The 22537-nt window shown below is 39.4% G+C and overlaps 2 protein-coding genes across 7 annotated transcripts in view; one reads left to right on the top strand and one right to left on the bottom strand.

Moving 5' to 3' along the window:
- The window catches only part of syk (spleen tyrosine kinase), a 42596-nt gene extending 31595 nt beyond the window's left edge, over positions 1-11001 (top strand). For 3 of the 6 annotated variants that reach the window (XM_071465803.1, XM_071465800.1, XM_071465801.1), the window contains 8 exons: positions 1058-1120; positions 3022-3103; positions 4659-4818; positions 5470-5679; positions 6355-6544; positions 9282-9422; positions 10165-10277; positions 10705-11001. In XM_071465803.1, the coding sequence (XP_071321904.1) occupies positions 1058-1120; positions 3022-3103; positions 4659-4818; positions 5470-5679; positions 6355-6544; positions 9282-9422; positions 10165-10277; positions 10705-10777 (1032 nt within the window). In that variant the 3' untranslated portion in view covers positions 10778-11001. The remainder of the gene's footprint in view (positions 1-1057; positions 1121-3021; positions 3104-4658; positions 4819-5469; positions 5680-6354; positions 6545-9281; positions 9423-10164; positions 10278-10704) is intronic. The other 3 variants (XM_071465806.1, XM_071465805.1, XM_071465804.1) reach the window with 1 other exon arrangement.
- Positions 11002-13572: 2571 nt separating this feature from the next.
- Positions 13573-21487, bottom strand: reep5 (receptor accessory protein 5). The gene is made up of 5 exons (XM_071465807.1): positions 21281-21487; positions 20943-21036; positions 18225-18363; positions 16412-16580; positions 13573-13888 (listed from the first exon to the last, which is right to left on the bottom strand). The coding sequence occupies exons 1-5, from the start codon at positions 21396-21398 to the stop codon at positions 13839-13841; spliced, it is 570 nt and encodes a 189-aa protein (XP_071321908.1). The 5' UTR covers positions 21399-21487; the 3' UTR covers positions 13573-13838.
- Positions 21488-22537: the final 1050 nt, after the last annotated feature.

Below are 22537 nucleotides of genomic sequence, written 5' to 3'. Positions count from 1 at the left end.
TCGAACACCGCTCTCCTGGGTCATATTCATCCATCCACCCCAACCTCCTCCTGACGTGGACTTTGTCGCTCTATAAACTACGTCACCGCACTTTTCCCTTTGCTCCTGTCATCATTACTATACAACCTACAGGCTTCGTTTTTTTCAGGACAGTCTCTAAATGTGCTTTCACAAATATTCGTAGATGTCAGACTGTAATTATCTTGAATGTAGATTAACATGATATAAAATTAATAAATAAAGTTATCCATTATATGAACCATCAATTACACTGTGAACATTACAACATTTAGTTGTTTCTTCAGTTTCTTGGGTCAGTTCGTCAACAGCTTGGTGAATACAAACGCAGGATGCAGACGACCCATGCAGTCATGATGCAGGCACTGGCTGCTCATGCCTCGTGATGTCACTGCTCCCAGGGCTAACACCTAGCCCACCTAATTCCTCCTGCTACAAGACATTTGTCACTTCAACATTAACATATGTCGTTCTGCTGGAAAAACTGATATTGCTTAACACAAAAAGGAACTATTGGTCATAATAATTTGCTGTTTGTTTTGTTTTTTGTGGGATGTCACATGACGTTTGTCAGGCTAGTTAATCAGCAACATGTATTTCCAGAAACAATGTCCTTGATAATGTTTTATTTATATATATACACAGCTGTGTAGTGGAGGCAGATAATCTCAAAGGTGAGGATCTCATGACCTGGTTGAATAATCTGTCTGACACAGATAGATACCACTAAAGGGAGGTCAGATATGGTTTTTTTTTTCAGAATTTGGGTGAACCAATCTAAATATTTTATCCTCCCACTCACAGGCAAACGTTACAGTAAAAATGAAGCTGTGAATGTTATTCAGGTCGACTTTGTGAAGAAGGTATTTCTCTGCTTCCTGTAGTTTGCAGTTGAATGAGTCAGTGAAAGATAAACCTGACAGATTCTTGTTTGTAGCTAACATTTTCCCTGAATCTGTTCCTACTGTAATGATCATATGCATGACCACAACGTTGTCAGGTCACCTACTGATAATCTCTCTGACATTTTGGTTTCTAGCAAAATGCAGCAGGTGGAATTCTCTCCAGACTCAAAACTGTTCCCATACCTGGCCGAAAAAAGGTGCACTAACACACCTCCTGCCTCCTCATGAACCTACTGGTCACAGCAGTGTGTAAACCAATCTCCCCCAGCTCTTCCCCCTTTGTGGTCCAGCCTTAATGTGGATTGCTACTTACTAACTCAACTCTCCTTCCTCTCTCCCTTGAGTCATCCTTAAGCTCTTGGTCCTTTGCTTTGTCACATCCCTCTTCTTCCCAGATCAGAGACCAGATCTGACTGCACACACAAAACCTTTTCAATCTGTGCTTTGTGTGACATCATGATAGTTGGCCTACTTGTGATGACAATCTCACACCACCCAGCGGTTACTCGATGCACTTGAACTGGGTCCAGTTCAGTACCTGCCTCCTTCTGCGTGCGCATGTCAAGACCAAATATGTGCCCTTCAAAGGCTCCTTCACATGTTCTTATTTGTAAGACTTCTTGTAATTAAGTGTCTATTTATTTATTATTATTATTATTATTTAATTTATTATTTTAATCAGCCATGCTTGTGGGTTTAAGGATGGTCAGTTTCATTATTTCAACACATCCAGCTGAATCGCCATGAACTTTGGTTCAGATAGTTTTATCCATCCTCTAGTGCCACCAACAGCTCAAACTTTTCACATATCCCATGGATCAGTGTTTCATCCATATTATTCAACAGCAGTGTAGTTTTTAAAGGACCTATTTGTAAGTTTTGCTGTCGCTACATAGCCAATGTTGGCATTAACAGCTATTTAGTTACCAGTCGAGAGGAAAGACTGAGATTTCAGCTTCAAACGTCACTCACCAAGAGCTGTCTCCAGCGATGGACAGCAGCGCCAATGTTAACTCTTGTCTCTATCACGTTTTTTCTTGTACTGAAAAGCAGAAAAAACGACCAGAAATAGACCCTTTAAATTCACTCTAAAAATCATATAGCTGTTGTCACACAGTCCTGTGGTTTGTCTATTTGGTTTTCACACCACAAATGAACTGCAACGAAGAATATCAGTTGTGTTTTTTAGCTCAAAATAGGGGATATTTCTCGGAGCAGCCTTTGGTTTTGAACAGCCTCGTCAGCCTTTTATGATGTATTTGGTCTTGAAATGTGCAACTGAAAGAGGGGTCCCTGAAACATAATGCTGAGTTGTCCCCTGTGAGGCTCAGGTGTTTGTTGGTCATGTTGAATGTGGTCTTTGAATGAGGCAGCTCTTGAAAGAAACTCTGCCTGACCCTTGACTTTGTTACCTGGTTTTGCTGACTTTGGAGCCTTTTGCATCTCATGCCTTTTTTTTGCTTTTGCAACTTTCATGAATGCAATTGCTTTTAATATTTTTTCTATGGCACTCTAGTCATCAATGCTAAATATTCAAATGGGGGTCTTGAATGAAGATATTTTTAAAGCAGGGGTGTGGGACATTCTATATATTTCAAAGTTTACAGATTATTGACATCAAGCTGTTATGAATTTTCGGAGGAATATTTGGACAGTAAATCAGTTACTAAACTTGTTCCATGCCCCTTCTTTGAATGCATGTGAATTAACCCCATGCATTTATTCTCTTCCTCTACCCTTTGTATTGAATGCCCCATTTAATGGACACCATGTATTAAAGTGATACAGACTGATGGCTGACAAATTAAAATGTATTCCAGAAACCCAAATGTACCAACCTTTTGCCAATGGATTAACTTAACCTTTTCTCACATTCTTTGAACTAGTAATCACTTTCATTTCAGTCTATCACTGTAATACAGGTTCCATGTAAAGAGTGGCATCTTGCTGCATCAAGGAAACATTTCATTGTTTCCTGACTACTAAATTAATTCACTCATTGCAGATTATATTTCAGCAGTGCACCCTGTGAAAAATATGCTTTCCTGTGTTTTCACTGTATGTACTCACAAACATTGTCTTTGGTGACTGATAACAGAGCCATGGATCTCGACCCAACACCACCGATAATCTCAATCCTTATGAAACAAGAGTGCCTACTGGTCAGGCAGGTGGCAAAGGTAAGTTATTTAAAGTGTAACCCAACATGTATTCAAATGAAAGTTGAGCATATTGTATATATGTAGGCCTATATTTATTGCTGTTGTGACCTTGCTAGTACTTTAGAACGAACTCTACCTGCACACTCTGCGATGTGTCTGCTTACTTAGATTTCTGTAGAAATGTTCAGATAAATATTCCCTTTCGCAGACTACTTTCTTTTAGAGCAGTGGTTCCCAACATGTGGGTTCCAGCTCACTGGTTGGCCCTGAAGGTATTATGAATGGGCGGACAAATCTATGAAAAGCAATGACAGGAACTTTTATGCTGTCGTTGCCAGACCACAACTTATACTTGTTTGCAATTTCAGTTTGATTGCACAAGATGGCAAAAACTGGACTATCAAAGTGGATAGCTGGTTAGCAAAAGGAAGGTTTCAAAGGAAAGAGAGTCAAGAGACAAGTGGTGAATTGGCAAGTCATCTCCCCCCATCAAACAAAAAAGAAAAACTAAACTTCCTCCATGTTTCCATGAGTTGGAAAAGGTTGGGCACCACTGCTCTAGAGGGTCAGCCTACACAAATCAAACCACATTAGTTATTATAGTTTAAAAAAACATGTAGTATCCCATTATTTTTTATAGTAGCAACCGTTGCTGATAGTTCCAGAGGTTTCAGAGACATTTCAGTACCTCAGCAAAAACATAACTGAAACTGCCTGCATAGCAAACTACTGGGGGAAAAGGACAGCGTTTGTTGTTTGTTGAAACACTTCAGAAATTACATTCATATGTACATTTGTACATATGTTCCAACAAAAAGATAGACATAGTATGATGTTCTTCAGCTTCTTAGGGTGGAGAGTGAGGTGGATGGTTGGTGCATCAAAGTACAAAGTACAAAGTAAAAATAGATTTTATTAACATCAACCTTCAGGGTAGAAAAAGCTTGAACATGTGTCCTTGGGAGTTTGAACTTATCAAGTTTAATGAAACCCAAACAGTTGTCAATCTGGCTTATACCCCCTACATCACTAGAGTATTTGTAAGCTTTACTTTTGCTACTTAGCCAACATTAGCATTGACAGCTTTTTACTTATTAGTCATATGTTTACAAGACACCCTCAGTGCAGACCTACTCCTTCAGAGATGCTACAGTGACTCAGTATTGGAAAGTGATGATTATCATAACGTTTGAGTGTTCATGGTAGTCAGTGATTTAATATCTGTACAAAACTTTTAAATAGATCTATGGTACATTTCCCGTTTCCAACCAGCAGTCAACATTTATTTTCACCCTGACAATGATCATTTACAACCTTGTTTATGATAACCGTGATGATGAAGGTCCTCTATTCAGAACAAAGTGTTCATTTTAACCCAAACCATGTTGCACCAAATCAGAAAATGATTGTATTGTTCCAACTGGTAATTTTGGAAAGCCATAACAAATGACTCGTTTATCATTTAGATCCAACAACTTGTTGAAAACAATATATATGTCTAAATATGGTCACATACACTGAACTTATGTGTCGTCACTGTTTCTCTAATGTGACATGGTAATTTCTACCACAGAGGCCATGCCAATGGATACAGAGGTATACGAGAGTCCATATGCAGACCCAGATGAACTGAGGAGCTCTACAGTGGATCGCAACCACCTCTTCTTGGAGGATGGAGAACTGGGCTCAGGGAACTTCGGTACAGTCATGAGGGGCATCTACAAGATGAGAAAGTATGCGAACAACACCAACTGCTAATTACATTATACACTATGTGCTAACAATACACTGTAACTGTTTTAAATGTCCTCGGTTCCAGGACATCAGAAAATGTCCTTACCATCATCAGGCCTTTTAGCTATTCTACAAAAGCTTATGTTCACAGTACAGTTTGCATTCTGCAGTTTTATAACTGCAGACTTGCTTTACTGTCATTTCAACAGTGTTCAACAGTACACAGTGAGGCCAAAGACAGCGTTCCTCCAGAACCAAGGTGCTGCATAGAACAACGGAGCTATAGGAGAATACAAAGAACAAGCTAAAACTACACAGACAGGACTAAGTAAAGAACTAAGACACTATTTTGTAAAGCAGGAAAAATGGTAAAGGACAATGCAAAGTCTATAAGGAAACAGTCCAGGGTGGATGGTGTCATATGTAACAGGTAGTGCAAAAAGACAAATTACTATTGAAATGACAATTAATAATTTAAAACTGCTGTGAAGGTAAATATGACATACTAAATGTGCAAAGAAAATGCAAAGGGAAGTATGTGTCACTATGGGTCACTATGTTTGGTGATCATTGTTGTCTAAAAATGTGGCCGACTGCGCAAGGATCAATACAAACCAGTCGTCCTAATGCTGATCCTCCCTGTGTCACAGGACAGAGAAGTCGGTTGCAGTCAAGATTCTGAAAAATGATGATAACAACCTCTCGGTACGTGAGGAGATGCTGCGAGAAGCTGATGTGATGCAGCAGCTGGACAACCCGTACATCGTCCGGATGATCGGGATCTGCGAGGCAGAGAACCTGATGCTGGTCATGGAGCTGGCTGAGCTGGGACCTCTTAACAAGTTCCTGCAGAAAAACAAGTATGTGCTCTTCATTATTCTCTGGAACGAGACATACTAACATACTGATTATTTTACATTATTATCAGGGACAATGATGATGATATAATGACACTGGCCTGTGGCAGTGTGTTTTCATTCCCTGTGGCAAAGGACATGATTTCCTCAGAGGGTCGATATGTCCCCCTAACTTTTCTAAATTCAGGTCTGACTTGAACATCAGTCAAAGATAAGACAGGACTCTAATAAAGTTTCAAATCAAAATTCACCATCTATCATAAAGTATCAGGTCTCTATCAAGGAAGCTAAAGATTTTATTTCAATTATTTATTTTTGACAGCAACACATGGTTCGGTCTCCTTCTGGGAACCATAAATGACGTATAGGTGTGAATGTGAATGTGGGCTCTTTCTATGTATATTAAACTGTGATAGCCTTGTTAGTAGTACGGCAGAGAGCAGTCCAGACTCTGAGAAAACAGGTGCAAATCACAAATTTTATTGAAGTTTTAGTCCAGTTTCAGATGGTGGCAGAGAAACTATTAAAATTCTAAAAAAGTTTCTCAGACTTTATTGAAAAACTGATTTTTTTCAGGCTGATCTTGAACCTTATGTTCAGAATTTAAGGGGTTTCCATCTGTAGCACATGAAGTTTACAGTTACTTTTATACTTAAAATAAAAACTGATCGTCTACAGGCAAACAACCCTAAGGAACATCACAGAGCTGGTGCATCAGGTCTCTATGGGGATGAAGTACCTGGAGGAGCATAACTTTGTCCACAGGGACCTTGCTGCCAGGAATGTGCTGCTGGTCACGCAGCACTACGCCAAAATCAGTGACTTTGGACTGTCCAAAGCCATCGCTGAAGAGCAAAACTACTACAAGGTAAATGCTGACAGGGACAAACATGGATGGATTCATAGATCAGAAATGACACCCATTCAGATCCATGGCTTATTTCTAGGTCCTTACAGCAGAATGGGACAATATAACAAAAAACCCTCAATATTAATAAACCTTGATGGCTTTATGACAGGACTTTTTAGATTTGAAGACCAGAATAAACATTCTCTCAATCAACATTATAAATACTTTGATGCTTTGATGTCACAAAGGTTCTGTCTGAACGTCTGCACCTCAACATGCTGCGTGGAGCTCATCTATGAACTTGGTGTTTTCCAGGGTTCCCACATGTTCTCTCATTCCTAAAACACAATGACATTAATTATGGCTACTAGCATGTATGGAAAAACAACAAACATTGATGTAAATTATAGCAGTACCCTCGTCGTCTCATAGGCAGCTAGATACTGTCTAAACCACTGCACAGTATGAAGTCTCTATGTTCCCTAAAGATACAATGTGGAAAGGTGCCGTTGATCTTGAAGAGTGAAGCACAGACCTTTGTTGATATATTTACATTAAAATGGAGTTGAGCTGGTGTTATCATCAGGGAGAGAAGCTGTTAAACTCTGGAGTTACGTAGGAAAGAGAAGAGGATTACTGTGGCTGCTTCTTGAGAGAGACGTCTTCTGGTAACGATGGGGAGCTGCTTCGTTCGGCTCGATTGTCGTTGCCACTTGTGCCGCTTCTCGTCTGGACGCTGGTTGCAGGATGCTTTGCTGTCCCACAGGGGTTGGCAGGAACCATTTAGAGGAAAGTGAGGAGGACCAGATATTCATTTACAGTATTTCAACTGTCTTTCCTGAGTGTTGGTAATCTGCACCTAAACGAGGTACTTGTGTTTCTGGATGACTTATTGTGTTTTCACACATGGAGGTGCTGAACCATCAGAAGAGCTGTCCCCAGAAACATATCATTTCTTTAGACCTCAGTTCAGACGGACCCTGCCCTGGCCTCACCCTTTAAACAGAAAGGAGCTCAGATGTTTCAAGGCTTTGACAGATACTAATAACTGTTAGAGGCTTTCAGACAGACTGTGTGACAGCAAGCTACAGGACCCACTCACCAAAGAAGAGGGGTAAGGTTTAAAAAGAAAGCACACCGATAAGTGCACACTTGACTGCAAAAGTGCACTCAAACTTTAATCGACAGGCTAAACCCTGCACGTGTCCCTGCTTTTTCAAACTCACATTAGAGTGCTGCAGGAACGAGTCCTAAAACCTGGAAATCAATTACAATTTCAGCACTTCCTGTTCCCTATTCCAGAGGGTTTTTGAATGGGTTTCTGTTTAGATGACTGAAATAAGGTCTGTGGTTAACACGAGCTCAAGACATTTTCACGTGATATTGTACGACATGAAATACGTCAGTAAATACCCCAGTCATTATTTCTTTAAGACTTTTATGTCTGTTAAAGGCCAGTTGCTAACAAGTGACTAAGTGAGACCAGAGAGGTTGTCGGGACATTAAACATCATCACAACACAACAAACACGAAAAAACTACTCACCAGTCCACCTTTCCAGCCTCGTTGTGTTTATACTCACACTCTTACAAACTGTTACTGACTTTATAAGAGTTTTGCAGAAGAGCTCAGAGCTAAATCAAACTACAGGTTTAAGTTTAGTGGTGGTGTCAGTGAAGTCATGTGACTGTGGTGTAGCTGGTTTATACTTCTGGTGACTGTATTTAGGCTTCAAACATCATAAAGTGGTGTCATTAGTGAAGATGATCCTAATGGGATTCATAGGATTTTTCCATTGACTTTTTGTACAGGGAACCAGGGTGATGCTAACTTTCCTGCAGCACTGTATTGCCATAGAATTAGGAACCATTTAAAACAAACTTAACCAGAGAGGAGAGGATATAATTTTATTTGTGCTTTTTTTGTCCTAAAGCTCATGAGTTTGTTTTTCGGGTCAAGACTGAAGACTGAAGAGAAACCAAAACTCATTGGATCTCAATGAACATTTAAGGCAAAAAAAAGCCTTAAAGATGATATATGTTAAATTTAAGTTGATAGTTTAATTAAGGAGAACTAGTTGTTTTCTAAAGATAGAACTTGAACTCAAAAAACACAAAATGCCTTAAGATATAATTTTGATATTTTTACCTCAAGTCTGTGTAAGAGTGGATCCTTTGTGCGCTGGAGAGCTTATTTGTCTTATGATGAATAGCTACAGCCAATCTCCTTACCAAGCTTAGTGAACTGACGAACCCAGAACACCAAATGAATTTGCTTAGAAGTGTTGGCTCTCTGAAGAATCCAGATCCAGATCCCTTAAATACCCCACCCAGGGTCAGCAGCAGAGCTCCATCAACGAGAGTAGAAGAATAAACAGTGCAGCTCACATGTCTGACTCTTCACTTGATAAGTAGCTGTAAGAGTAGCTGTTTATTTTAAAGGTATTTTTTGGGCTTTCGTGCCTTATTTGATTGGACAGTAGAGAGTGACAGGAGAGGGTCAGGCCGATTGGGTGTCAAACCACCACTTGCCTGCTAAGAGCATTTGTGCTCACATGGTACTCGCCCTAACCACTGCCCAAAATATCTGTTTATTTGAAATAATTTATTATTATTTCATCACAGAAAATATCTAAGTAAATAAATGACAAAATAAATGTGAGCACAACCCTGACAAAAGTCAAAACAGTCAGTCAAAACAGACTTGCACCTGGAAATCACAGCCACTGATGCTTTGTGTGTGTCTCCTCCTCCAGGCCAAGGGTCATGGGAAGTGGCCGGTGAAATGGTACGCTCCTGAGTGTATAAACTACTTCAAGTTCTCCTCCAAAAGTGATGTGTGGAGCTTTGGGGTCCTCATGTGGGAGGCCTATTCCTATGGTCAGAAACCATACAAGGTATGAACAATGACACACATCAAGTCACTGACGGGGGGGGGGGGGGGGGGGGGGGGCTGTTTGGTTATTGTCAGACCTGCAGATTCAGACACATCATTGACCACCTGTGAACACAGCCTTCTCAGTTTAGGCTTGGGTTGTGTATAGACTGTGAATAAAGATGGACGTGGCCTCTGTGACGTCACCCATAGGTTTCTGAGGAGCAGTGCTGAAGCTCAGAGTGAGCTGCGCCGCCATCGCCATCCTGTCTAATCCCAAAATCTCCAAAGAGGATGTGGCGTGTACAGAACAGAGAAAGCAATGATCACTCACCTGTCACTCAAAGCAGCCACACCCTCAATTAAACATACATTTAGTCCTTAATAAAATGTAAACTGGTGAGTTATATAAAAATTCACCCTGTACAGTTGTCATGAAGGAGGAAATGAGCTCTAGAGACCAAAACAGTTTTTGTACCAGGCTGTAAACATGTTTATTTCTGCTGTGAAGTTTAACATGGGAGTCTATAGAGACTTACTCACCGAGCCAGACTCTAGTGGTCATTAGAGGAACTGCAGCTTTTAGGAAATGGGTTGTGTCTAATGCAACATGGCTCCACGTAGAGACACCTGAGCAAGTAAGAAACAAGATTGTACAACTTCATAATGATGGGAGAGGGTACGAGAGCATCAGCAGGTTACAAGGAAGAGTCGTACTACTGAGGAACCGAGCACTCCCTGAATCTGTGTGTCACTGTTCACAGGGAATGAAAGGAAATGATGTGATGCAGATGATTGAGAGTGGGAAGCGTATGGACGCCCCAGCGAACTGTCCACAAGAGATGTATGACCTCATGAGAACCTGCTGGACGTATAAGTGAGTCATCACAAGGATGTTGTGACGATAAATGTCAACAATATGTCTTTAATTTATATACTGTATGCAGGTTTATTAAAACAATATGCATATAACAATTCTATAATCTTACATATGTTTTCTCATTAATTTTAAACACGTCTCTCTTCACATTATGGGGAAGTGGTCCCAGACTTTTGGGCCCACTGTATATACTGACATTTATATTGACAGGCTTTAGGATGGATATATATTTGCATCACATACTGTATGTCTACAATATAAGCTTACATACATATTATTATGGGCTAGACATATGTCAATACATAAATTGTTCCAGTTTCTGTTAGGTTTCATTCATAATTTTTACATATGTGCTTTTATTTTATATGTACATAAAAGTCATGTGCGTATGGGAGATAACTGTTTGCTGTCTGGTGTCTTTCAGGGCAGATCAACGGCCTGGATTCACCATAGTTGAGCCGAGACTACGAGAGTATTATTATGACATTGCACAGTGATTCTTCACCTGGATGTTATGAGACTGTGGCCGATGAGAAAAATGACATTCAACAATGTACAAATGATGGGAGAGGATGGTTTTGAAATATATATGCAGTTGAAGTTAACATTTATTGTTACAGCTAAAAACTACAACTAATTCATTTGGTAGCTGTGTTTTATACTGTAAGTGCATTATATGTATTAAAGCTTCACCATTGCAACGTCAGTTAAAATCCTTGAATGAAGGTGTGAGTGTTTCACTGTGAATGGTCAATTTAAGTATATATAATCAAATATCACAAATCAATCATTTGCCACAGGGGCTCTACATCACCCCAACAGAGGTGGGGCCCGTCTTCCAGGAGACACAGACATGCAACAGATGTTGTGTGTAGAAAACAGTACAACATAGTAAAGTTACAGTACAGACAATCAGAACGACAACATTATAGTTAGATTGTAAACACGTACAGATGCTGAGTGAGCCACATGACCTCCTCTTCACCTCCGAGACCTGGAAAGAGGACAGACAACGCAACACAGGGAGAGAGACACAGACAAACACAAATAACAGACTCACCAAGAGCCAGGGAGAGACAGAGGTCCCAGTACAGTCAGAGGGTCCAGCACAGAGAGCCTGAATGAAGAGAGATGAAACTGGAAGAGAGAGACAGACAGACAGAGAGAGAGAAAGAGAGGGGCCCGGCCTGAAAACTGGCACTGAGCCCAGGTGTTTCCAACCCAGGTGATCAAAAGGACCCCACCCTTCTAGGTACCTGCTGCACAACAGAAATAGAAAACAGAATAAGAACAAGCTGAAAATGGGCCGGGGGACAGAGGTCTGTTATCTCTGTATCTGACTGACTACATCAGGAGGGAGGTAGAGCTTTTGTAGGGAAGCCCATCCTGTCAGTAAAAGATTATGGTCAAATCCTGATTTTATAACTAACAAAATCGCCAAACACATAAATGAAAGAAAGACTGAACTGTGATTGTGAGTGTGATTTTTTTAGGCTTTTGCCTTCATTACAGTCATGGTCAGAGAGAGACAGGAAAATTGGGAGGAGAGGATGACACAGCAAAAGACCACAGGCCGGACTCAAACCCAGACCAGCAAGGAGTCCACCAGGTGAGCACCGAGGCGCCTCAGCACGGACAGAATATCTGTCTTATTTTGTCTCTCACACAGCTCACAGCCTCCGTCTGGGATCCAAAATAGTTTAACCTTTATTTACATCCAACTCCAGAATGTAACAGACTTTCATTAGAGGCAGGTCTCTGTGTCTAACTGCCTCTGTTTGATACGTAGGACTGATCATAGTGGTGTTTTAGTACGAAGCCTGGTCACCGACAGAGGACGTCCTCCTGGTCAATACTCACTCCAACACAAGTGGCAGTTGTTCAGTCAAATTTTTACTTGAGTTAAAGCACTGAAGTACTTGCTTTTAAAAATACTTAAGTAGTGAAAAGTACATTTTTTATGTCAGTTGTTCCACATTTACACAGTTTAATGATCTAATGAGAACAACCTAAGTGACTGACTGAAGAACCTGCAGAATAAAAATGTCCATAAAACATAATTGAATCAACAAAATGAGCCATTGTTTTCATATATGAATATATATATATATATATATATTTAATACACCCCACACAAACAGCAGTGATGGAGTTTGGTCATAATAAACACAGCAAACATCTAACGAAGCATCGTTAAAATTGAGTTGTTCAAAACATTAGTAGGAGTTTGTGTGATTGTTTTTTCTCCTGTGATGAACACAGTGCATGGTCTATCACATTTTTCAAAATAAAAGAAAATTCATTCTGTCTAAAAGCTGCTTCAAAGTAACAAACACCTTGTAGAAATGCAGTGGAGTCAAAAGTACAATATTTGTCTTTTAAGTGTAGTGGAGTAAAAATCACAAGTCTCTCTCCCTCCCTCTCTCCTGCTCTCCTAAGTTATTCCTCTATCTCCTTCAGTATTAAGGACACATGTAATAAAAGTAGTTTATTTGCTCTAATGGAGATGAGGCTCAGTGTATTGAGGCGCTCCTCCTCTTCCCTGCAGCTTCCCCTCAGTAAACTTCCTGTAACAAGAGGTGAAACCCTGAGCCCTCGGTCAGCATCTATACACGATCCAAACATAGACGAGGTTTGTTTGAAAAAAAGTCTCTAAAGTGAGTTCTTCCTGTTTTTGTGGCACATTTTGACCATTGCAGCTGAGCATATCTTGATCCAGACGTGCTCTACTTCTCTGCTCTGTTACCCAACTTTATTTGTGGTTCAATTCTGTTTAACTACGTTTGCAAACCTCATTCAAGTATCTTACATTCAGTGTCACACAGAGCCTCAATACTTCTCCATTCCCACTGTCTTTTATACACGATTTAATTATTTAATACACATGATTTAATGCAATATACTATATATCACTTATACTGCTGAACAATATGTTCAAATAATACAAACCACCAAAACATGTGTTCTGCTGTTAAAATTATTAAAAAAGAATCCCACAGCTGTTACAAAGGTCAAATTCACTTGTGTGCCTGCTCGTCGTCTGTCTTCCTACCTGCCTGTCCATCTGTCTGTCTGTAAGCCCGCTCCTCTTCCTCTGATTTATTAATGTGACTTTTAAAGTCTAGAAACAATCTCTAGTCATGTCCTTCAGCTGTAAATGATTTTCTCCAAAAGTCTGAAATGCTCTGCGTGGAGTTACCTGTGAACAACCTTACTTCACCTTCTTTTCTTGTAATGAAAGGAAATATTTCAGCTCACCTCAGAATAGAGAAGAAAGAATCAAGATCGGAAACCACTTCAGCACGTTTGTCTTTATTTTGGTTCATAAAGCGTATCAGGGCCAGCAAAGTGTTACCTGACAGCCCTCCACAAGGCAAAGTTAAATAAGTAAACTGAGGGGGGAATGGCTTTCATTGATACATGTGTAACATCTAATACAGAGTGAATAAAGATTAAGTTTTCTTCTGAACAGAATCTCTCAGAAACAACCATTTTCAAGGCAACATTTAATCTGTGACACAATCAGCTCCGGAGACAACACCGTGGACAGGAAGCCTCTTAGGAGCTCTTCTTCTCCTCAAACATGATGTTTGCTGTGGCTCTCTTGGCTGCAGATAAATCACAAACAAATGTCAGACATCATGTTTATTATCTAGAGTCTGATAGAGTCAAGTTGATTCAACCTAAAATCTGTCATTTTAATTCTCAGACCAGAACTTGTAAACATGAGTTCCTCTGACTTCAAGTCTTTTAAAGAAATGTAATATATGACATATATGTGCCTTTACCAAGAGTGACGCTGACATTTATGTCACCTGGATTATTATCACATATATACATCCTCTGGATACATGAAGTTCATAACATATATGAAACACACATAGTAAACTTTGTATATGTACAAATATTAAAAAATATCTACATAAGGATTTTTTACATTGTAGAACATGTTGCAATCAAATATGTTAATGATACATATTTTATTCATATATGCAATTTATTTAAACAACACACATATAAAAGTGCTATATGCTTATATATGTCATCTCATTAATTTTAAACACATCTGTTTTCACATTCAAGGAAAGTGGTCTCAGACTTTTGGACCCTACTGTTTATGTCAATATATCAACATATATATTAACAGGCTTTGGGATGAATATATATTTATGTTATATATGTCAATAATATGAGCAGACAAACATTAACATACATATTTGTATGGGGCAGACATGTATGTCAATATATGAAATTATTCCAATTTCTAATAGGTTTCATATATGATTTTTATATATGTGTTTTTATTTTATATGTACAAGTATTTCATATAAGGAAATTCAGAATATGTACAAACATTACATTTGTGTATGGGAACTGAAATGATCAGTGGAATAAATGTACTGCTGAAAGTTTATTCAACTCATTCAGTTTCTAAAGAAACATCATCATCATCATCATCATCATCATCATCATTAGCAGACTCATTTCATCAGAATGAAAACTCTCCAGAGACCACTCTGCTCTGCTTTGTGGTTTGAATGATGCAAGCTTGTGAGCCACAGTGAAGGCTAGTATGAAATTCAGTCCCTACCCCCCACTGACTTAACAAAGTCACTGGAAGTGCTCTGTACTTATTCTGGTACAAAGAGGTTTCAGCAGCAGCAGCTGTAACTTCCTCATGTTGAATTAAGAACTGACTCTTCAAACTGAGACAATGTAAAGGGAAAGCAAATCTGCAGCAGTCGTTAATTCAACTCAATATTACAAGTTTATATTGTTAAAACCTATAAATCTCCAGTTAAACATCTTTAAGCAAGTGGGGGAACTTCCCTTTTTAAGTTGAACCAGTTGAAAATGATTTGTAATCAACTCACAATAACCGATTTTATACCCACGCTTTATACCCAACATCATCTGGCAAAATCACCAAACACATAAGTTACAGACAAAGACTGAGCTGTGATTTCAGCCATGTTTACTGTAAAATGATCCCTCAGAGAGAAAGTTAGAAGCTTATTCACGGCAGCTGCCATGCAGTTGGAGAAAAGGTGCGACCTCACGCTTGCAGGACAATGCTGCAACACTGCTTGTTCCCGCTGAATCACGTCGAGAGAGCAACGACCAGTGGGAAAACTCCAACAATTACTACTCAGTCAGTCAGTCAGCAACATATTGCTGGCCCCGGTGTTACAGTCCGGCCAAAAAACTAGCTGACACAACTCAACTAATTTTTGTGTAATTAACTTAAAATCTTGTGTTTATGCTGCCAGTAATTAAGCACATGATAATCAATAATACGTTTCCACCTGTGACCAATTGTCTCAATTTTTTCCAGGCATATTATTGTGATAAAATAAATAATAAATGATCTATGAATGATGCGGGTTTCACTTCATAGCTACAACATAACAAGCACATGTGCAGGCTGTTGTCCTGTTTCACACTGGAAGCTTTTAGCCCCGTGTTTTCAGATGAAACCCCATAAACTCTGTGCTAACCCTGCTATGGGGCTGCTGACCCAGGCTAAGTGCAAGTGTGAAAGGCATTTTAATGTCCGTTAGACAGACGGACTGGTAGAGTTACACCAGACAACTGCTAAAAGAATTGGAGGAATAAATTGAAAGAATTATTCATATCTATATTTTAATTAATGCACTGAGATGATGTCAAAATAATAATATCAGCATAATAGCATTATATTAGTTAAATATGAATATAATGTGCTCAATAGATGAACATGTGTATTTTCCCATGAGGCGGACTGGCAGACCTCAGAGATTTCTCCATGGCAGAAAAACAACTTCTGTGGTCCAGATGTCATTAACTCTGTTACATGAATATTTCTGTATTTTGGCTCCATCTAGTGGGGTCATACTCCTGACAGACTCCAGACTTGAGAGGAGTATTTGACTGTATTTGTCAGAAAATGTACATTAAGTCACAAAGCTGCTGTAAAGTTGTGTTTACCTGCTGTTCACAGCCCATTGACACAGATTTAAAGGCTTCCAGGGATGACTCAAGTGATAATACTGTTAACATGTGCATGTGTTTTTATATCATATTAAAAACAACATCCCTTTGTACAGGCTCTATCTACAGTTAACACTACACAAACACATTGATTTACTCACCCTCATCTTTGAACTTGTCTGCAGCTTCGGACGCCTTGTCCTTGAGGTTCTTCACCACGTCGTCAATCTTGGCTTCATTCTTGAGGAAAAACGGTCTGATGATGCGGTTATAAATCTGGACTGATCCGTTAGAGGGAGTTGGAGCCATGCACCACACCAAGAAGGCACACTGGGAAAGAAGACAACCATAATACTTATTTTTATCATCCTAGAATCTGTAATCTCAACAAAACCAAGACATTAGATATAAATCAAATATACATATTTTTTACAGTACAGAGAATTACTAGTTTCTGCTGTTGATACTTCTCTATTTTTGCTCTCCAATTTAATTCATTTAACATTTCGCATTCATCATTTCACATGTAGTACACTGTGTACACAGTATGCTCAGAGGTGTAGTAGATGAATTCCAACATGGTAGTATCAAAGATCCTCTGTAACAAAAGATAACGCATTGCAAGCAGCTCCAAAGGTATGAAATGGTTTACACTTCTTGTTTCCTAAGTGGGCGTGGTCATGATTGCTTGTTCATGTCAAAACATACACAACAACACAGACCATAACAGCAGTTTCCGCCTGATTTTGCCACTTGTTTTTATCTGTTAGCTTAATATCTGATCAACTCAGTACAAGATCATATCAGTCTAATAACACTCTCTGTTTTCCTTCTAAAAGTTTTGTTTCACTTTTAATTCATGGTTTCACATATAGGTCCTTCTAATCTTCTGTGGTTGGAAGGCGACATCTGCAGCAGTGAAACCAGAACCGACAGAGAGAACAGATCTGTGTTGTCAGATCTCAGAGTGCTGCTGAGTCAGAGTCACGTCTGAATAAAGTTCATTTTCTCCTCATCTGTGGGTCTGAAAAAAGGTTCTGAAGATCTGTGGCTTGTGAAAAATGGATCTAATATTTCTTTCAGTGACTATGGAGCGAACAGACTCAGACCTGTGCCGGCCTCCTGAAGGGGCGGGGAGGTGGTGAAACCCATGTGACACAGATACAGGAAATGATTGCAAGTGCACCATCCTCTTACCCAACTGTCTCTGGTATATTGTCCCAAATCAAACGCTGCTGTTGTGCACTCACCGGAAATGTTGGTTGCAACCTGTGACTGTGATCATCTCCTTGAAAAAGAAAATTTTACTTTCCTGTGTGTGACATGGTCTGTGCTAATGATTCGTCCTCCTTCTTCAGTGACCGTTTTCACAAGTTTGAAAATATGTTGCTGGTCCTGCAACCAGCAACATATTTGTCTGAGAAGGGAAGAATTTTCTTACATTTTAAAAGAACTATCCGGTCACATATAGTGAACTGCATGTTGCTGTACCTATGCACTCAAACTAGCAAGGCTGAGTATGGACGTGTGCAGGGTGCGGCTGCACATTATAAACAATTCCCTGATCCGAATCTTGTTTTTGTACCTGTTAAATTAGTGAGAAGAGAAAATTAAAACAAACTCAACAGGAACCTCTGCCCTGTGACAGGATGTGTATCTTTCACTCTGTCCCTCTCTCCCTGCCTGTCACCCCTCCTCAACACAAACACAGCCTCTCAGCATTAGCGGCTGCTGACAAAGCTCTCAGCACTCAGATAGTCTTTATCATCAGAACCGTGTGCTCCACCCTCCACATGTTGATTAGTTTACTCTGTTCAGGAGCACCGAGTGTAAACACACACCCACTCCACTGAGGTGCTGACTCACTGCAAGGTGGGAAAGCTGCACGCTCAACTCAGATTGTCTTTTCGTTTCTGAGTTTTATGAATCAATGTTTCAGCACATTTGGCTCCACACTGACAAAAACACCTTTACCTTTCCAATATAGTAGAATGGGAACCAGGAGAGGAAGATATCAGCAAAAAACTCTGCCACGCTGAAGACTCCGTACACCACCCAGTAGGTCAGCCATTTAGTATCGTCGTCCTTGGTGGCACTTTCAATGGCCTTAATTCTGGAGAGATAGAGGAAGAGAAATCATTTGATATAAAAGGACAACATTTCTCCTGAAGGCCATTTCTGTCAGACTGTGATTCGTTTTCTGTTGTAAATGCCTCCAAGGCAAAGTTGTGTATTGAGTGTTACATAACACTCCCATGTGTCATGGATGTCTCTTACCGCCTGATCAATCCACCACAGTGTTTCCCATTCACCACTTACACCTGTGGTGCTCAAACTTTTTCACATCAAGGACCCTCGACTGACACAGATTAGGCTATGGACCCCCACCTGATAAGATTTTAGCTTTTAGATGTTTTATTACAGGAAGTGTTTGAAACCCAGGACCAAAATCCTCTAACTGATTCTGTACATTTGTGTTTCTTATGGATGGAATGATAGTGAAAATAAATTATTCCTCTTTTTGCTCAGGACCCCCAGGGAAACCCCTCAAGAAACCCCCTGACCCCACTTTGAGAACCTCTGACTTTGATTAAATTTGTCCCACCACATTTTCATAATGAACTGAAGATTTATTTTCACTTCTCACAATGTCACATAAAAGAAGTCCAGCGTTGTGATTGGTGCTGTTGCTTCTGTGCAGAGCACTGGTTGCCTCAGCCCTTCCTCTCCCCTCAGTGAGCACGGAGCTGCTGTGGTCATGTGCCAGGACTGGGTTCACTGCTCAGTCACAATATGGAATCAACTCACCACAAGTATAGTCTGATGATTCTGTGCCATTATAATAGTAATGCACCAAGACACAAGTGCGCCAGACGCTGAAAGTCTGTGGGAGATGGCACTCACTCTGATTGGTTTATTGCATGTTACACCCAAAACACTCCCATAAAAAAAATTAAAAGGACACACCCTAAACACACTTGTGCCATGTGCTTTGGACTGTTAAAATAAAGCCCTAAGATTTGAAATCATAATTTCAAAAACTTTTTTTTTTCTTTAGCATAAATAAAAACTCAGGTTGTTAGGCCTTGGAAACTTGAATTATCAGTATTCAAAGTAAAAATTGAGATCGGGCCAATGAGTGAAGCTGCTGTCTTATAAAAGTAAAAGAGTCCTTTTAAGAACCACAAACTATTTCAGTGTAGTTTTACATCTCCTCTCTCAGGCTTCTCTCTGGAGCTCAACAGCTCTGACTGAACCCAAAAAAATATAGCAGATTTCAGGTAAACACTCAGAGAAACTAAACCCTACATGTTTGGAATTGTGGGTCCAGGTGGGCGGGGCTTGGGGCGGAGACTGGTTTGTTGTGTCATCACAAAGTTCCAGAAGTCCTGACGGCTGGTTTTAAAGCTCAGTGTCTGAATACAGGCTGTGTGCATTTCTCTGTGGACTGAGGCTTTGATACTTTCTCAGTATTAATATAGAACCTAGACCTGCTTTATAATCACAAACACATGGACATGTACCTTTAGACTGTGTGGGGCCGTTAAGGTTAAAATTCCCCAGAAATGCTCCTTCTTTCTAACATGAGGCTGTGTGTTTTTTTACACATGCATCTCTGAGGTGTCAAATGTGAGATGATGCAAACCATGATGAAAATAGTTCAGATAATTCCTGCACCTTCTTTAGTGAGTGACCGAGTCACATTGAGGAACACGATGACTGGGCTCATTGTGACGGCTAACAATACAGCAAACACTCTCACGACTAAAACAAAAAAGAATCCACGCTCATTTATAAACCAGAAAGTTACTTTAACTACAAGTAAATGAACAGAAGTAAAAACTGGATCAACTCAAAGCCCAAAATTAAGACATTAAGTTAAATCTCCTAAATCAAAAAATTACTTTTGTTTGTTGACTTGAAATTTTGTGTTTTCTCAACTTTTTCTTTTCTACAGCAGCCTGACAGAGTAAAATGATTGTGGTAACCACACATTGAGGTTTGAACTCTGAGTTCGTTTTTACGTTATTTCCTGAGAGTAACCGACGTTCATATTACCATTTTCAATTCAGCTTCCTAAAATAAATGACGCGATCATGTCACTAACTAAAGCTATCAAATGTTTTTTCTATTTTTGTAATCACAGTATCAAAGTCTCATCAGCTGAGAATAATCCTGGTCACTCTATATCGGTCTAATTGTGGAGTCATTCTCTGAGGCCTTGAGGCAAACAGGGATCAAAGAGGAGCTCAGAGCATCAGTCACCGAGATGATCACCGTCTCATAAATAAAGTTTTAAAACCACAAGTTGTTATTGGAGGAAATTATATAATGAAGTCATGATCACAAGATTATCAGAGCTAAAACGCTGATTTTACCGATAAGGAAAGTGTAATAGCAGCTAGTGGCTGTAATGGTATAAACAATTGTATGATGTCTTCTGTGGTTCTGGGGAAGCTTTGAAAACAAATCTAAAACTGTACAGTGTTCATTCAGAACTGCTCAGCGGAACTGTTCGGTCGTCCTGTTGGAATGATGTTGAAAACTCACGCGTCTGGTGCTTCTTCAAAGAAACCCCCTAATTACACTGAAATGAGGGGCCTAATTTTTTTTCTCTTGTGTGTGTGTGTGTGTGTGTGTGTGTGTGTGTGTTGGGAAGGCCCCTCCTCGCCATTACAATCAGACACTCACGATATGTAGGCTGGATAGAGGAAGCCGATGAGGTTACACAGCAGCGAGGCTCCGTAACCGATGACCAAGTAAACTGCGATGACACCGATGACAGCTGGAACAAATAGCGGATGTTTGTCACGCTTCTTGACCACAAATATAAAACACTCACAGTATTATGTTACCGGCTTTTAATTAATGTTACTATTACTGCTCAATAACAAGAGAAACGTTTGATTTCTTTGGTTAGATCAGGACTAAATGTTGCCTTGCGCGGACTTATACACTGTATCTTTTCCTGGGTGATGCAGTCCGTCTTCGCCTTTTCTTTTTCCATCCCCGTCCCTGTCAACACTCACCGAGAGCAATGTACGTCCTGCTCACTCCAGTTTTTGTCTCGATTTTCTCCAGGACATCTGTCATGAGATTCTTTTCATGAAGAAACTTTTCAAATCTTTCCTTTAGCCCCTGCGCCATGGCTGCACTTCCTTCTTCAGCGATGCTGCTGAATTACGAAATTGCGCTGAATCTGGCTGCTGCACCCGTGACACCCAATACACCGCTGTTCTCCTGGGGGCGTCGAGCCAGACACGCTGTACACGTCCGCCTCCGGTCGCAGCCTTCAAAATAAAAGCAGGCTAATTTCCAGCTGCAAATTTTTACCGATAATCATTTTGTCAATAAAATATCAGCTAAGCACTCGCTCACCGCGTTAATATACAGAAATGTAATCTATACCAAAGGTGATGTTGCCATATGTTAACTATAAGGAGATTTATTATTAACACATATTCAAATCTTTATTTATACTGGGAAGGCCACATTTTCAAGGACGCCCTGAAACAAAATATATAATATGAGAAACAATAATCCACAAATGTAAAATCATATATACATCCTATATACATATATGAAGAGTTTATAACTTATATGAAATACCCCTAGTAAAATATGTATATGTACACTTTCATACATATATATATTGGGAATTTTCATATGGTTGGGACCATGTAGCTTAATTATGTGTATTTTATCTATTTATGCAAATTTAATAAGAAAACATAAAATTTTATAATACATGTTTTTATTATTAATTTCTCATTCATTTTAAACATGTCCTTTTTCCCCATTCCAGGAAAGTGATCTATATTGACAGGCTTTGGATGATATACATACTGTATGTCTACAATAAATGGATACCTACATAAACATACAAATTTGTATGGGCTAGACATACAACAATACATGAAATTTCTACCAGGATTATAGTAGTGTTCTCTAGTATGTTTTAATATATATGTATATGTATTTCATATATGGAAATTCAATATATATACATATATTACATTTACGTATGGGTAATAACTTAGAAGTACTTTCTTTGTACCACATCTAGCAAATGTTGGGTATTTTTACATGATACAATGTAATGACCATTTATCAAAGTCAGTCAGGTAGGTACAAATTAGGGATGTGAAGTTATATGTAATTATCATTCATGTTAATCTCAAAATCATTCAGAAGTATTGGAAATATTGGAACTGACTAAATGGGGCCTCAGCGTGGAAAGGGCCCCTGGAAATAAAAGTTTGTTTTTATTAGTATGCATCTATTTA

Source organism: Trachinotus anak, unplaced genomic scaffold (assembly GCF_046630095.1).
Source record: "Trachinotus anak isolate AG129_WGS33_773 ecotype Australia unplaced genomic scaffold, CSIRO_AGI_Tana_v1 ptg000028l, whole genome shotgun sequence".
In the NCBI taxonomy this organism is placed as follows: Eukaryota; Metazoa; Chordata; class Actinopteri; order Carangiformes; family Carangidae; genus Trachinotus; species Trachinotus anak.
Note: the sequence above shows the minus strand (reverse complement) of the source record. Positions and strands in the feature narration are given on the sequence as shown.

Excerpts from the sequence above, each read along its gene's own strand:
- reep5 (XM_071465807.1), bottom strand. The coding sequence starts at position 21,398 with ATGGCGCAGGGGCTAAAGGAAAGATTTGAAAAGTTTCTTCATGAAAAG. Across the intron at positions 21,037-21,280 it reads CAGGACGTACATTGCTCTCG|CTGTCATCGGTGTCATCGCA; the intron begins GTGAGTGTTGAC and ends TATTTGTTCCAG. Across the intron at positions 16,581-18,224 it reads CATTCTACTATATTGGAAAG|TGTGCCTTCTTGGTGTGGTG; the intron begins GTAAAGGTGTTT and ends CTTCTTTCCCAG.